Raw genomic sequence first — 17563 nt, forward strand, 5'->3', positions numbered from 1 at the left:
TCATGGTTGACTATAGACTTATTTCATTCCTGAATTATGCAACTAGACCGAAAGCTCCTTGAGGGCAGGGTCTGTCTCTTGAACCGGCTTGCTGAAGTTGTGTTGAAGAGATAGACAAGTGGAGCATCCCCAGAGAAGAATGACCACAATGGTGAGGGGACTCAAAACCAAACTCTAAGCATAGACTATGAAGAAACTGGGCATGTTTAAAGGAGAAAATGTAGGAAGGATATGACAGCAGACTTTAGTCTTTTAAAAGGCTATTGTATGTACGAGAAATCTGATTTATGCTATCTGGTGCCAAACTCCAGGATAAAGGCCAATCAGCAGAAGCTTTGTGGAGGGGTACATTAGTAAAAACTTACCTAAGTAAACAATGTCCTATTAGGGTTGCCCTATTGAATGGGAGAGGACAGCTAGGTGTCACAAAGACCTGAATTCAAATCCAACCAGACACCTATTAGCTGTGTAATAAGTCACTTAATTGTGTTCGCCTCAATTTCCTCATCTGTAAAAAGAACTGGAGAAGAAAATGATAAAACATTGGTTTTTGCCAAGAAAACACCAAATGGGGTCAATGAAGAATTGGACATGACTGAAATAACTCAACAATGACATTGAATGGGGAAACTTTAGGAGGCAAAAATAAATAAAATCCTCACCTTCAAGGTGTTTGTGACCTTGCAAACTGCTGCTCAGTTGCCCAACTCATCTTCCTAGCAACTAACCTTTTCTCAATTTGAGTGACAGAGGAGAGGTCTTCTCACCAAGCAGTATGGGTCTTACTTAGGGTGACATCAGGGCTGGCATATGGGATGATTCTAATTTTGTGAACCTAATTCTAAGGCAGAATCTTGTGATTCAAGGAAGGGGCCCTCAGCCCTCTCTGGGCCTCCCACCATTCTCCTGGAGGGGAAAGTGTGAAGGTGAGATATGGGAACAAGAGAATCTCTCCCAAAATAGGTTCGTTCCAAGGTGTTTTCCCTCTGCCCCCACCCCACCCCCATCGGGTTCCATGGCCTGGACTCTTTCTTGCCTTCCCTTGGGGAGGGTGCAAGTTGGGGAGGTGGTCTGCAGTCTTGCCCAGTGCTGGTTGGTACAAGGTTTATGATATTGGTGTGAATGGTCGTTAACTAGATTTACAGATGCTTAGACACAATCTAAGTCCATTACCGTGCATTTCCCCTTTTAGACAAAAAGGGATTTTTAGTGGGTTAATAGGACTTTTATTTCATTATCTAATGGTAAAAGTGTTTTGTTACATGTACTAGATAAATGTGTAGCGGCAGTAACAAATGTGGTCTTATAGCCCGCTGCTCCTCCTCACCCAGCATATGGTAGATTAAAGAGTTCACCCTCGAAATACACTCCTGCATGCGTGTGTGTGTTTTTAATAAATCTGATTGCAGATATTTATTGCATCACCGGATTTGGAAAATTACGGGACTTGATTGCTACAAATATAATCGGGTGATATATACAGAACTGTAGCTCGAATTATTGTCCAGGGAAGGAGGGTGGAGAGGGAAAATGTCCTTCCCAGTTCATGCAAGCAGGCAAGCGACCACATAAACAGACCATATCCTGAATTATGCAAATGAAAGCTATGACAGCTACTAGTGAATCGTACTCCCCCACTGAAATTGCCACCATTAGAAATGAGGAGGGAAGAGAAGGGCCCATCCAGTACACAACCCATAGCCTTTCTCCCCTGCATGGAAGATGGAAGAATTTTTCTTCATCTCTAGGTTCATTTTCTTTTGTTGTTGCTGATGACGATGGCTGAAACCCTCCACAATCTGGCTCCCACCTACTTTTCTGAGATAATTGAACAATTCTCCCCATCTTGATCTTTCTATTCTGGTCTAGCTGACTAGCTTGCCATTTTGCTTACGTGATATTCTATGGCTCACCTCCACTCTTGCCATAATGGTTTGTCAGGCTTAGAATGCGGGGAATCTGTGCTAGATTCTGGGGGGGGGGGGGTTGCAGCAACAAGTCATTTTAAGAAGGAGAGATTTCTAATGACTGAAGGGGAAAGTCCATATGGAATCTATCCCCAAGAACTTCTGATTTTTTCAAAGTAAAGCCTCCTACACCAGTTCTGTCCTGACCTCTCAGCTAGAAACCCTCTCTCCCTCTTGAAATGATTTTGGTGCTAATTTGTACTGACCCATATGCATGCTTCTCAAAAGCATGTAAAGCCTCGATGTCAGGGACATTGTCATTTTTGCTTTGTTTCTTCAGTAATGCTTAGTACCATCCCTATTACATAGTAGGTGCTAAATAAATCCTTGTTGATAATCTTTTAATAAGGATTTCTTGAGGACCTAATGTGTTCCAGGGTCTGGGGGTTGCAGACAAAAGAGAGCCTCTGTTATTGAGGGGCTCACACCCTAATGGAGAATACAACATGCAAATACTATGGACAAGATACATTCAGCATAATTGTTTGGTAATCAGCCACTGACTGAGTGATGCTGTATTCTCCCTAGTAGAATATAGAATAGGGTAGCTAAGTGACACAGTGGATAATAGCATCTAGGGTAGGGAGGTGGTCCAGTAGATGAAATGCCAGGCTTAGAGTCGAGAGGTCCTGAGTTCACTTACAGCCTTAGACGCTTACTCGCTGCATGTCCCTGGGCAAGTCACTTAACACAGCTTGCCGCAGTTTTCTCATCTATTAAAAAAAAAAAAAACTGGAAAAGGAAATGGCAAACCCGTCCCCTATCTGTGCCAAGAAAGCCCTTGGACATAACTGAAATGACTAAATAGCAACAATATTGAACTGAAAACTTAGAGAGTGGGAGGATAGGGTCACAAAGAGTTAGACATGACCCTCACAGCAACAAGAAGAATGTAGAATCAGGGGGGTCATGGGTCAGAAAGGACCTTAAAAGTGGTCTGGTCTGATTCTCTCATTTTGCAGATGAGGAAACTGAGACTCGGGAGTCAAATGACTTGCCCAATGCCAGACAGATATTAAATAACAGAATCTGGATTTATTACTTCATTTTCTTGAGTTTGCAATTGAACCATAGCCTAATGTTTTGACTCTTTGAGGTCATGGAAGATTTTATGTTTTCATCTTTGTGTCCCTAGTACTTGCCCCAGGGTCCAACACACAGTAGGTACTTAATGAATGCAGGTTCAATTGAATTGACTTGAATCCTATAAAAGCCAGGCTCCATGCCTCTGCCCTACTCCTAGGCAGGCCAAGCCCCTTCAAATCCACTCCATCTGGACCCAAGGGCCCTCAAATGAAATATTCCTTGCACTCGAAGTGAACTGGAAATAATTTACCGTGAGAGGCCCGAAAGGTCAGTTTACTCCATATCGGCACCTTCATTTTTCCAAAATCCGCCGAAATTAAAAAGCTATAGATATCTTATAGAGCTTATTTATGAACACTTAAGTGTAAGTAACTCATGGTTGGAACGGTTCCCTGCCCGTGATATATGAAAGCTGTCAGCGCCACATTCTTAGACTATAATCTGCCCATACAATATGCTATTTTGACATGGCCTGGTGATGTTTTCCACAGTTACTGACAAGCGTATGCCAGCGTTCCTTTGGAAAAATTAAGAAATGGGCTTGGGGGGGGCCAAGGGGAAGATGAGGGACTCCACCCAGTTTTATGACTATTGATCAACCCAGCTCCCAGTACTCTAAAAAAGAAAAGTTCCAGATTTTTGGTCAGATCCATGGTTTCTTAAATTATTCCAGACACCAGGGAGTCAATACGGTGTCTTTTCTCAGCTTTGTAAGTTAAGAAAAACTTGTTCTGCGTTCTGTTATGTATGATGATGAAGTTGGGGGGGGGGTGATTGGTGAAGGACAGAGGGGAAGAAAAAACCCACCCTCTTTTTTTCCCTCTTTCTCTCTCTTATTGTTCTAGAAGGAGCTTAATTCTGTTGCCTCTGAGCTGGCGTCGCGGCAGGAGGAGAGCCAGAATTCTCATAAACATTTAATTGAACTCCGTCGGGAATTTAAGAAAAATGTACCTGAGGTAGAGTATATTTGCGGCTCCAGAATTAACGCGGTGGGAAGGCAGATTTCTCTCCCTTCAAACTCGATTTTTGAAAACTGGCAACATAAGTGACTAACAAGGAAAGAAGCTAATTAGCCACAAAGCAAAATTAGCGTCCCCCTAACCCTTGAGTTCTCTTAGCATTGTGTTGCCCAGCAGTTCCACATTATGGAAAATGGAAAGAATTTCCATTAAAGTCATTGTTTCAGAAGACTTTTTATAAAGAGTCATTTTGGTCCTTTATTCCCCCCAACCCACCCCACCCTCCTGCAGATTCATAGTTGAAATCTTGCAATGTTGAACACTGAGCCAAGATGAACGAGATGATTTGTCCAAATATCACCTTGTTTCCTCTTTCATTTGAACCCACCAAGTTGTCCAAGCTTGGTGACCTCCCCTTCCCTGTTCTTTCTGCCTCTTTTCTTCAGCTCCCACACCCTCCCCCTCCTCTAGAGTCTTTTCTTCCCCTCCTCACTTACTACCACCCCAAAAGCTTTGTGCCCCATGAGTTCTGCCTCCTTTGGAAAGGGCACTTATGCTGGAACCATAAGGCAAAACCCAAGGGAAGGAGACAAGATTTTACAGACTTCCATTCCCTTCTGGGGAGAAATTGGAAGAGACCTGTCCTTTGCCAACAGGTCCCAATGTTACTTCTTGGAAAATTCCAGAAATTTCCAGAGAAAGGGAAGGAAGAAAGGAAGGAGAGAGGAGCATAAGAAGGATGGAAGGAAGGAAGGAAGGAAGGAGGGAAGGAAGGAAGGAAGGAAGGAAGGAAGGAAGGAAGGAAGGAAGGAAGGAAGGAAGGAAGGAAGGAAGGAATAAGGAGGGGAGAAAGAAAGAAAGGAAAGGGAGTGAGAAAGAAGAAAAGGAGAAGGGGAGAAACAAAGAAAGGGAAGGATGGGAGAAGGAAGGAAGAAAGGAAAGAAGAAGAAAGGGGAGAAAGAAAGAAAAAAACCAAACTCTAAGCTGCTTTGGTAGAGTAGACCAGGGAACATGGAGAAAAGTCAATTGGGAGGCACAGAGGTCCAATAGAAAGGAGATTGGTTTTAAAGTAAAGAGGACCTGGATTCAAATTCCAGTTCTTGTACAAGTTACTTTCCCTCTCTAGGTCTCAGTTTACCCCTCTGTAAAATGAGCAGCTTGGACTAGATTGTCTCCAAGGTCCTGTCCAACTCTCAGTCTGAAATCCCAAGAGTCATCTTTCTTTGGTTCCAGTTTGCCCTATTGGATTGGCAAAGACTACACTGTCCTTCCCTACAACATTGCCTGACCATTAGCATTGTTCCAAAGTGAGTCATGGGATCCTAGCTCATGAGCAGAAAGGGACCTCTTAGAGACCATCCAAGGCCTTCATTCTACATACAAGAAAAGTGATCCCCAGGGAGACTGGATAGCTTCTTATATTATGGTGATCCATAGAGAGGAGGGATTTCCAAGGCCATCTATCTCCTGCACCTCCCATTATTCTACAGATGGTAAAACTGAGGCCAGGAAAGTTAGATGGTTTGTCATAGGATCAGAGACCTAGAACAACCACATTGTACAATTAAGGAAACTGAGGCCCAGAAGGTAAAATGACTTTAACAAGATGCTTTGGGAGATAGTAGTAGCTTCTCCATCATTGGAGGTCCTCAAGCAGAGGCATCACCTTCTACCGGAAGCCTTTCCTGATCCTCCCCCCACCAAAAAAAAATACTTTGTATATTTATATCCATTTACTTTTTATTAATACTAAAAACTTAGAAATACTCTTGTTGTCTCAATGATTAGAATATAAGCTCTTCCCAAAGAGAGATTGTTCCAATCTCTATATTCTTACCGTCAGGCCTTGGCACAGTGTTTGCCCTAGAATGGGTTAATAAATATTGCATTGGTTGGATGATTAGATAACTGACTTTTGGGGGATGTGGTGCAGAGGAGATTCCTACTTTAGGTCTGGCTTAGACTGGAAGACCTCTGAGGTCTATCCCTTTCAATGCCGAGATTCCTTGACAGAATACATACTCACTTCGCCCAGGACTGGGTGGATTCAGCAGCCTCATCCAACTCTGAGATTTAGTGAGCCTGTGGTGCTTGACCTTCACAGTGAAGGTGAAGAAAAATGGATTATGAGGCAGAGGACCCAGGTTCAGATCCCATCTCTGACCCCTATTATCTGTCTGACCTTGGGCAAATCATTTTCCCATTGAGGGGATTGGGCCTGATGCCCTCCAAGTCAATGGCCAGCTGTTTCCAAATTGATTAAAATTTCAATTTCCTTCCTCCTTACGTGACCTGGGTCTTCCTTGATGATGGCACCCTAGGGAGGTTCTAGGGTCATATTCATCCAGAGGACATTATTTCATATATCAAGCAATCTGGTGCTGGGGTTTATGACCCCCTCAATTTCCAAATATCCTATCATGCTCCTTAGTCTCATTGAATTTGGAGTTCATAAGCAGACCTTGTGGAGGATCTGAAAGTTGGGGCTCAGGAGGGTACCTAGAGTCAAAATATACCCTAACTTGGGTTCAGACTACTGGACCTCCCAGATCCAGGCTCCCCATCTTGAGACTTGACATTAATGTAAACCTTTGCTACTAGCAGAGGTGTGGGGAATTGGCTAGCACCATTGGACATTACTTCCACTGACCTCCCTTCTACTTCCTCATTAGGAATTGTGCAGCAAATCTCGAGGAAAGAAATTTAATTGAATTCAGTAAGTCTTTCAAAGATTTGAGTAGCAAAATAAAGGTCTTCCCAAGAGGCAGAATGGTCTTACTGTAACATGAGGGATGGCATATGGCATGATTCTAATTTTATGATTCTGGTTCTGAGACAGATCTCATGATTCAAGAATGGACCCTCAGCCCCCTCAAGGCCTCTCATCTCATCCCCCAGTCTTTCTCTCTCTCTCTCTAACAAAGGTAAAATTTCATCAATACATGGGACTCACAGTGAGGATGCTCCCTCCATCAATGCAGATAAAATTTGCAAAGTTACCTGAAGATGTTAGGATTTTAGTGACATGCCCAAGGTCACATAGCCTATAAGTAACAAAGCTAGAACATGAATTTGTGTCTTTCTGACTCTGAGGTTGGAACATTATCCCACTATGCCTTTCTCTCCCTACCCCCTCAATTAGCCATCAGTCAATAGGCATTTATTAATTGTCTGCTGTATATCAAACTATGCTAGGTGCTGACATGCAACAAAAATAATAAAATATCCCTGCCTCAAGATGAAACAAGGTGAATACATAATAATAGATGTAAAATGTATAATGGATGATAATATTAATAAATACCAAATGCCAGATCCTGCACTACATTTGAGGTTCAGTTGAGTTGTCTCCAACTCTTCATGACTCTATTTGGGATTTGGGTTTTTTTGGCAAAGATACTGAAGTAGTTTGACATTTCCTTCTCTAGTTCATTTTACAGATGAGGACACAATCAAGGTTAAGCTGCCCACAGGGGCAGCGAGATGGAATAGTGGATAGAGCACCGGCCCTGGATTCAGAAAGACCTGAGTTCAAATCCAACCTGAGACACTTAAGAGTTACCTAGCTGTGTGACCTTGGACAAATCACTTAATCCCATTTGCCTTGCAAAAATATACAACCAAAAAAAAGTAAAAATAACAAAGGGACTTTCCCACAGTCACTCAGCTAGTAAGTGTCTGAAGCCAGATTTAACCTCAGGAAGATGAGTCTTCCGATTCCAGATCCAGCATGCCATCATCTACTGCATCACCTAGCTGTCCCTAAATGGTAGATATGCAAAGACAAATACAAAATCATCCCTGCCCTCCAAGAGCTTATATTCTCCTGGGAAAGTCTGATCCTGAACATTTTGGGTCACTTATGGTTGTTGACTTGATTCATCGAGGCCGCCATCTTTATTATTTTGAAACTTAACAAGGCTATAGATTTTGGGGCCTCTGCCCAAGTTAACATGTCAAGAAATCTAAAATTACATGGATTGGGGCCAGCACTCCGTCATCTACTGTATCACCTAGCTGTCCCTAAGTTGTAGAATTACAAACTCATCCCTGCCCTCCAAGAGTTTATATTCTCCTAGGAGAATCTTATCATTATGAGTTACTTGTTGACTTGACTCATAGAGGTCACCATCTTTTTTTGTTTGTAACTTAACAAAGCTACCAGATTTTGGACATGATCCCACATCAAGAAATCTCAAATTATGGGGGTTGGGACATATCTGGAGGACTCAATTGTAACATAGACAATGATTCCTCAGTATTACTCTGAAAAGGGTTGGTGAATTTTTCATGAAGCATTTAGATTGAGTAGATGGGAGGTTAGGTAAAAGCAAAGGTAACAAAGACGAGGATAGAAGGTCTTCAGACCTCATCTAGTCTGCAATTCCCTCATTTTGCATCAGAAGAAACTGAGGCCTGGGGAAGGGAAGTAAGAAAAAGCTGGGATTTGAACCCAGATTCTTTGCTCAGACTTGAGTATTATTTAGACTACACTATGTATCCACATCAATGACACATAACCTCTTTGAGAACTTTGTGGCTCTCACTCTACCTTCTCAGTTCATTGGGTCCATCTTTGGTGGGAGAAGGGAAAAGGGAACAAGAATTTACACACCTACTAAGTGCTAGGCAATGTGCTAAGCCATTCATAGATATTATTTCATTTGATTCTCTAATAACCTGGGAGGTAAGTACTATTATTAATATTATCTCTATTTGACAGATAAGGAAAGTGAAGCAAATAGAAGTTTTAGTGACTTGCCCAGGGTCACACAGTTAGTAAAAGTCTAAGGCCAGATCTGAAGTTAGATGGCCCAGCCTATGGCAAGGTATAGGGAGGTGATGGTAGAATTCAGATCTCTCCTTGGGTTGATTTGCTCAAAGACCATGATCAACATTCAGTATGTCCAGCCCCTGGGGGCTGCTGGGGTGATTCCTCATCTTTTCTAATCTTACTTTTCTATTATTCTTTTAAAGTTTACAAAATGCTCTACCTATATTGATACATTTGATCCTCACAGATGAGGAAAATGATGCTCAGAGAAGGTTAGTAACTTATCTGGGGTCACATAGAAGGACATTCCAGAGCCAGGAATCAAATCCCATTATTCCTGTCTCCAAGTCCCTGTGCCATCTTGGGGAACATTGCTTCTGAGCATCACCTATCTCAATCTGGCCCCTGAAGCAGTACCAGGAGGTCCCTGGAGCCCTTTTTTCTTCCCTTTTCTGAATTCCCCTCCCCCACAAGGCAGCAGAGTTTTTTGTCAATTAGTCTCCCTCTGGGAGCAACACAGGTGAGGTGCAAAATCCAGGCCGGGTTTTAAGCCTCCAATTTCGACTTACATAATTTTAATACCGCATAATTATGCAATTATGCAATTAGGAGGAATAAGTTTCCATTCCTATTATAGTCTTGCTCTGAAATTTTCTCTTTGGAACTGGTTCCTCTGGTAGGAAAGAGAGAGTCATGTTAGGGCTCTATTTAGGAGGGGGAAAAAAAACAAAAGCCTTGGCTGGTGCCAACTCACCTCCTACTTGTAACTTGGAGCAGCTTCCCTGTGAGTGACAGTGAGCAGGACACCGGGCCCCTTCTGGGAAGGGAGCCACCCCTGCTGGGGTTGGAGGCCAAGGTGGGCCTGGAGAACAGGCCAGAATGGGTGGGAGAAGGGAATTACTGCCTTAACTCCTGCTTCTGAAGTCTCATTCGACTAGAAGCTCCTTGAGGGCAGGGACTGTCCGGTGCCTTTTTTTGTCTCTCCAGCCTGGACCATAGTAGGTGTTTGATAAGTGTATACGAACTGCCTGGACCACACTGCCCCTCAGTATCCTCATCTTTAAAATGTGGGAAATGATGTCAGTGCTCCCTGGCTCTCCTTCTAACTAGCTGTGTAACCTCAGCCTAGTGTCCAGTCTTCCCTGGGTGTTCTTCTCTTTTTTTGTAAAACAAAAGGATTATTTTCTATGAATCTATTCGAGCTCCAATGGCATCAATAATTGTATTTGGAGATTTATTATTATATAACACATAATAGCATATTATATTATTTCTTTAAGTTATCCAGCATCCTTTTTTTCTTCTCACTTCTCTCTACTTATGAAAGCAGGGGAGGTATAGTAAGGAAGAAAGGAAAGAAGAGAGAGGGGCAGAAGAAGGAAAGAAAGGAAGGATGAAGGAAAGAAAGGAGGGAAGGAGGAAGGAGGAAGGGAGGGAAGAAGAAAGGAAGATTAGAAGGAAGGGAAGAAAGAAGGAAGGAAGGAAGGAAGAAAGAAAGAAAAAAGGGAGGGAGGGAGGAAGATTAGAAAAAAAGGAGGAAAGAGGGAAGGAAGGAGGAAAAGAGGAAAGAAAGAAGGGAGAAAGGAAAGATAGAAGGGAGGAAGGAAAGGAGGGAGGAAAAAGGCTTAATAAATGCTTGTTCTCTCTTCCCCCCTTTCCTGAAGGCAGGGGCTTTTCTTGCCTTTCTGTGCATCCCTTAGACCAAAGGCTGGCCCATAATATATATTTAATAGATGCTTGTTGGTTGACTAGCTGATACACTGCATTAAAGTTCATCAGACCACACACAGAGACTCAGAGATGGAGTGGTTTGGAAGGCAATCCTGTCCAGCTCCCTTATTTGACAAATAAAAACATGAGCCCTGGAGAGAGTGGTTGATGTGCCCCAGATCACCCAGGAGCCAGGCTCAAATCCAACCCAAGTTCCTTTGTTCCAAATTCAGGGCTTTTCCTGCCAGTCCATGGTGGTGTAATGGGTAGAAACTAGGGCGAGGAGCATCTTGATTTTGGAAACAAGGTTCCCTGTGACGAAAGAACATCTGATGACCCCACAGGCAGGAACAACCGAAACAATCCTATCAGATGAACTTGCGAATCCCCAATAAAAACTAGCTAGTATTTCCCCAGTGCTTTAAAGTTTGCAAATCATTTTACAAATGCAGGTCATTTGACCTTGATAACAACCTAGAAGTAGATTCTATTATTATCCCCATTTTACACTTAAGGACACTGAGGCCCCAAGAATTTAAGGGTGACTTGCGCAGACTTACACAAACTAGTAAATATCTGAGATAGGATCTGAACTCAGGACCATGTACAACATTCTATTCCTGGAAACACCCAGCAACCCCAATCCCAAGACCTTGACCAAAGCAAAAATGCCTTGGCCAGGGGGCAGATCCCCCCCCTGTGCAGCCCAGAGAGGAAACCTGGCCTCTTTCTCTAAATCAGGGTCTTAGCTGGGAGCAAGAGGGTACCCTTTGGGGGTCTCCTTCTCTCCTCTTTTGGTGACCTCTTGGATCTCTTTTTTCAGGAAATCAGGGAGATGGTCGCTCCAGTCTTAAAGAGTTTCCAAGCAGAGGTAAGACCAGTCTTCAACTCAATCATCCAATCTATCTCTTTCCATCCTTAAAGTAGAACCAGCAACTGGGAACACACACACACACACACACACAAACACACACACACAACACCCTCTACACCCATGACCCTCTCCCCAGAAGTAGCACCTGAGCTGATCCTGGAAAGGAGATAAGGTTTTCAAGAAGCAGAAGTGAGGAGGGGTGGCAATCTAGGCAGGAGGAACTGCTTAGGCAAAGGCGTGGAGATGGGATATGGAGTATTCTGGAGGAATAGTAGAGGCCAGTTAGGCTCCACCATTGAATATGTTGAAGGGAAGCAATCAGTGTAATTAGTGATTTGTTAACACACACATAACTTTCCTATGTTACCATCAGATTATTTTCTTTGTTTCATACTTATCTGAATGTTTTGCATCTATACTGTTTCTTCCACCTTCACCCCCACCTCAATGTAAACTTCTCAGGGCAGGAATCTTCTGCATTTTTATCATTGCATCCCCAGGACTCAACACAGTACATAGTAAGTGCTTAATTAATACTGGCTGGTTGGTTGATTATTGGTGTCTCTCCTTCCACAAATTGTGTCACAATTATTTATCTATTTCACTGTTATATCTCTCCCATTCCCCCACCTCAGGGCAAGAAATTACCTTTTTTTATTTGCATCTCCAATGTCTAAGATAGTATCTGACTCTTTGTTGTTGTTCAGTTATCTGAATCTCTCTGACCCCATTGAGGGTTTTCTTGGCAGAGATATTGGAGCGGTTGGCCATTTCTTTCTCCAGTTCATTGTACAGATAAAGAAACTGAGGCAAACAGGGTGAAGTAACTTGATCAGGGTATATGATGTCATATTCAGAATCAGCTCATTCTGACTCTAAGCCAGGCACTTGAATCATACTCCAACTATCTGCCTACACGTGACTTGATGTAGGTACTTAATAGAATTAGGCAGGACCATAGTCCTTTGTCCTATATGAACCAAAAATCTATCCTTGAATAGTGACACTTCTTGCTTTCCTTCAAGTCTTACCTCAGTTTTAAATTGACTTCTCCCAGGTCTGCCACCAATCATCAGTAAAGACCTTGGACCTTGGGCTGAGACATGAAGAGACCTAGATTACAGTCTTGTATCTGTGTGACCTTGGACAAATCTTTTCTCCTCTCCAGGTCTCAGTTTTCTCCTCCATGAAATGAGAGGGTGACCCCCCCCAAGATCCTTCCAACTCCAATGTTCAGCAGTTCTCTAAGACCCCCAGCCATTATACTGGCCCTCCTTATTGGACCTCTCTCTCTCCTCTAGGCCTACCCAGAGCAAAATCAATTTTGTCCACATGCCTTCCTGCCAACTTGCCATTCAGCATAACTGGTCCTTGGCTCTCTGCCAAGCTGATCTCACCCCCCCCAAAAAAACCTCCTTTGACCATCTTCGAACCCCACAACAGGAGTGGAGTCTCCCCCAACTCATTCTTCCCCTCCCTGGACTTTGTAGCCAAAACCCAGAAGCAAATGAATCCATCCAACTCAGGAACGTAGGATGGAAAATCTTCTAGTTCCAACTGGGTGGGGAAGCAGAGGGAAAAGGGGAGAAGCCGAGAAATCATACTTCTGAATGCTTTTAAAATGATCAATCTTCTGGGGGCTGCTTTCTCTGTTCTTCTAATGTGCTTAGGCAGAAACCCCTAGAGGAATGGGGCACCAAGAGCTCACGGCGGGCAGCCTCAGCGGCAGCGGCCTATTGGAATCTGTCATCTACCGCCTGCGCTCCATTCCTTTAAATCTGTCTCCTTGGAACTACGTAACCACATAAGAAAATATTAAAGTAAACAGTAACTGGATTTACACAAATGCAGCTTATTTCCATATTTTTCATCACTTCGTTTTATTACTCAGTTTACTGATGTGCTCATTTATTTATAGGGCAATCCAGTATTGATTCATCCCGTTGCGCGGGTGCCTAAGCACATAAAAGAGAGTGATAATGATAGGAGTGGGTTTTCATGCCTTTGTGTTTCAAAAAAAAAAAGGCATGTTCTCCCCCTACCACTACTCCCCTCCCTCTCCCCCCCCCAGCATCCTTTGTGAGTGAATTCATACAGGCTCAGGAAGCCAGCTTTTCCCCTGATACTAAGCCGTCTCCGAGGTTACAGAGATGGCTCTCTGGGTGAGGAAGATAGATCTGCTTTCCTGGCGCCCTGGCGCCAATGCTCACTTGGGGGTAGGTGGGTAGGATGGGGTGGTGAGGAGGGAGCAAACCAGTCTCGAGTTTGGTCTCACTTTAGAAATGATATTGGAGGCTTTGCCTGCGTGAAGACTGCAGGTGATGCCTCAGATACATTGACCTCCCCCCTCCCTCATCCTGCCCCTTTGCTTTCCCCATTAACAAAGGCATCCACCTCTTGTCATTTTGCATTAGGTCCGTGTCTAATTGAACTTAGACTTTTATATCATGGGTCATAGGGAAGAACCTTGGATTTGGAGTCAGGAGAGAGAGCCAAGTTGCTTTATGATCTTAGACAAGTGGCTTCTTCTCATGGGAATTTAAAGCTGACAGGGACTTGAGGGGCGATTTTTGTCCAAACCACCCTCTTGATTTGATAGTTGGGGAAAATAAGACTCAAAGAGGAAAGGGACTTTCTCAAGGTCATGAAGGTGCTATGTGGCAATGGTGGGATTTGAACCTGGCTCTCTGATTTTGATAGTGTCTCTCTCCCCTTGGGACTTCCTCACCCTGGAATATTTCCCACCCCACCTTCATTCTGAGGGCAGACCGTCTTTTATCCCTCTCCCAACGGACTTTTGTCCTGCCACCGGACTTTAATGACTCAGGAAGAGACAGTGAAGCTGGTGACTTTACACGGCTCTGCCTCACTTAAATCCAGCTACACGTAAGTCAAGACATCCCCCATGATGCCAACTGGTCCTCTTTGAAAATGAAGGATGAGCAACAATGGCTGTGATTATGACTCTGAATTTCAGCATCAAGGCTCCAGGAACAGGTGCCTCCTCCTTTCTCTTCCCCACTTCCCCCCAGCAGCTTTTTGTGTGTAGTCTTCTTCCATTCAAACATAAGCTTCTTATCGAAGGGGCTGTCTTTCTTTTAGCTTGTATTTATGGCTGACATACTGCAGGTGCCTAATAAATGTTTCTTACCTACCTCCTATCACTGTACCACATTGTTGCTCAGTTTCCATATATATGTAAAATTGGGATAAAAAGACTAGCTCCCCTCATCCCTGTGTTGTGAGGGAAGTACTTTGCAAAGCTTTTATAATTTTTTGAAATTTTAATTCAACAAATGCTTATTAGATATTGTTTAGAGAGTATCAGAGTAGTGAGACTCTGATAATCACATTCCCAGACCAAGAGAGAAAAGGAGAAATAATAATGGTTACCCATAGATCTAAGACTAAAAGGACCCTCAAGGACCATCTTGTCAAATTCCCCATTTTACAGATTTGGAAATAGGCATGGCAAGGGGAGGTGACCTACCCTAGGATACACAAGCTGTAAATGGCAAAGCTGGGATTTGAACCCAACTCCCCTGATTCCAGATCCAAGGTTATTTCCACTGTATTTTGCTGTCTGTATTGTTTGCAAAGTTTAAAACTTATGGGCATGCCAGCTATAATAATATTATCATGGTTAATACTACTGAATTTGTTAGAGGTCCTGAGATTGAATGGCATGAGAGAGGGCAGCTAACTCCCTCACTGGTTCTAGGTCTTATTTTACTTATTATAAATAGGTTGTAGTGAAGAAGCTTTCAACTCTTGATGCTAAAAACACCTTCTTAATGAGGAGATGTGGTGAATCTAAGAGAAGGTGGGGGCTTAATATGAGTGCAGGCCATGTTAGGAGGTGAGCAGTGGGTGGAAGAGTCTAGCCCTTGGAATCACTTCATGTCCTTGTTCTGCCATGGCTCACACCCCTAAAGGGTACAAATTCCATTGTTCATTTAGACTCTTCTGTGTGTGCGAGAGAAAGAGAGACAGACAGAAAGAAAAACAAAGAAAGGAGAGGCAGAGAAGAGAAGAAAGGAGGAGAAGGAAGAGAAGATGGAGAGAGACAGAGAAAGAGAGAGACAGAAAAGTAAGGGCAGAGACGAGAGATGGAGAGAAAAAGAAGATGGAAAGAGGAAGAGGAGAGACAGAGAAAGAGGGACAGGAGATATGGGGGGGAGAGAGAGACAGAGGAGAGAGAGAGAGAGAGAGAGAGAGAGAGAGAGAGAGAGAGAGAGAGAGAGAGTTTTCCTGAGAGTGATGCCGGGGATTGGATTTTCTCAATTACTTTAGGGTCTACTCACTAGTCAAAGGATTTTCCTAGTCCCTGCAAGGAGTGGATTCAGTTGTTCAACAGAGCAGGTAACTGAGGACTTAAGCTTGGGCATGAACATTTCTAAACTCAGAACTTGGAGTATAAGGAAAATCCACCCCAAATCATTCTTTTCTGATTCTATTTGCTGCATGTCAGCCTCCACAGAACCTCTTTTGAGTTTGGGACTCTTTAAGAGAACTTCATTAATTTTCTTAAGAGAGCTTTTCATCTCACCTTTAATGTAGGGAAAAGGCTGCATTTGTCTATGATTTTATTCATGAAACCTCCGCTTTTCCCTTGATCTATTGACTAAGCAATCATGGCAAGCTTGCTCCCTCCCACTCTTTAGAGAATAAATATTTCCCAAGGAAGGTGTTCATTTTAAAGGGGATTTGGGGGGAATGGGGGGGGTGAGGAAGAGAAATCTTTTCTCACCCAGGACCAACTCTGTCCGCTCAGCAACAGAGAAGTGAAATCTGATTTTCATTTTAATTTTTGTTAATGAGAACCCATCCATTATCCCACCCGCTGCAAACCCACCAGGCTCACAGGGGTTGCATTGAAGATTTCCCTGCACTAATTACCACGCAGGAAACATTTCCCTTGGCGACTGCACTCCCAAGTCATGTAAGTCATATAAAGTAGCCCATAAAATGCCAGGCTTGGAAGCAGTCTCCTTTTTGCTCATACATTCCTTTCCCACCCAAGGCTTCACACCGAAATAGAGAACATTTTTTAAGTTCATTTCTTATTTTGTCTGAACCAACTCCACAGTGCTCTAAGCCCATGTATCCTTTTTATCTTTTCATATTTTTGTACACAAGGAAAGGGTGGTGAGGAAGTAAATTGGCCTTGCTGGGAGTGGAGAGAGCTTTCCCTCCCACCACGATCCAATCAAGGATATTCTGATTTCCTTGGCAAATGGGAAACAAAGGCTGCCCGCCAAGGTGGCTTAATGGAGACAGCTTGAAATGGACAAAGTTTGAATATCCATACACACGGAGAAAAGAGCAAGACTCAAACCCGGCTAATTACAAAAGTTGCTTTATGAAAGATAATTCAAAGCAATAATTTACCAAACATAATCAAGTGGCACAGATGGGGCTTTTGATGAATAGTTTGCAACATGCAATTAGCGGCTCTCGCAGTTACATATCATTAACCCTCCGAGCACAAAAATTATTTTCTCATTATTAGTTGAAAAGGTAAAATTAAGCTGACTAGACAGTAAAGGAACAAACTACAATTAATTACCTTCATTTATTACAGTCATTATTTTAAACTTAGTTTTTACTCAGATAGAGAGATGAAAACATCTAAATTAAAAGTTTGGTTATGGCAAACTAGAGGTGAAACTTTCTAAGTTCTTGGTTTCCACTTCCCAACCACCGCCCCCCTCCACAAGTGCTGATGGGAAGGTGGAAGACACTAGATTTGGACAATTTGTTCATTTATTTAAACTCCCCTGAAAAAACTAAAAGCAGAGTCCTCTATCATCAGCATAAAATGCCAATGTCAGGATCTCTGCTGACCCCTCTGAAATATAGCAGCTGAGGGTCAGAGCGGACCTGAAGCCTCTTGGAGGTACCTGATCACAGGTAAATTAATGTGTGGTTCCAGCTAGTCTGAAATTCCTTCTTCTCCCAGGCTCAAGGAGAGGCTAGATTCAAAGACCTGTGACTGGTAGGAAATCATCCTATCTAGGAAGAAAGGAATAAAATTAATTTCTATTTGGGGGGGAAGAGATATTTATTTAGCACCTTCTGTTTTCAAGAAAGCATAATAGAGTGGGTCAGGTTTGGAACTTGTTATCAAGAAGACCTGAGTTCAAAAATACCCTTTGGTACTTAGTGGACATCTAAGGATCGGTAAGACTCC

At 43.0% G+C, this 17563-nt stretch overlaps 1 protein-coding gene across 1 annotated transcript in view; it reads left to right on the top strand.

Annotated features, from left to right (window-relative positions):
- The window catches only part of CUX2 (cut like homeobox 2), a 277255-nt gene that overhangs the window by 114014 nt on the left and 145678 nt on the right, over positions 1 to 17563 (top strand). The window contains exons 3-4 of the mRNA XM_074205699.1: positions 3899 to 4009; positions 11320 to 11367. Coding sequence (XP_074061800.1) covers positions 3899 to 4009; positions 11320 to 11367 — 159 coding nt within the window. The remainder of the gene's footprint in view (positions 1 to 3898; positions 4010 to 11319; positions 11368 to 17563) is intronic.

The sequence above is a fragment of the Macrotis lagotis genome, chromosome X (assembly GCF_037893015.1).
Source record: "Macrotis lagotis isolate mMagLag1 chromosome X, bilby.v1.9.chrom.fasta, whole genome shotgun sequence".
NCBI classification, from domain to species: Eukaryota; Metazoa; Chordata; class Mammalia; order Peramelemorphia; family Peramelidae; genus Macrotis; species Macrotis lagotis.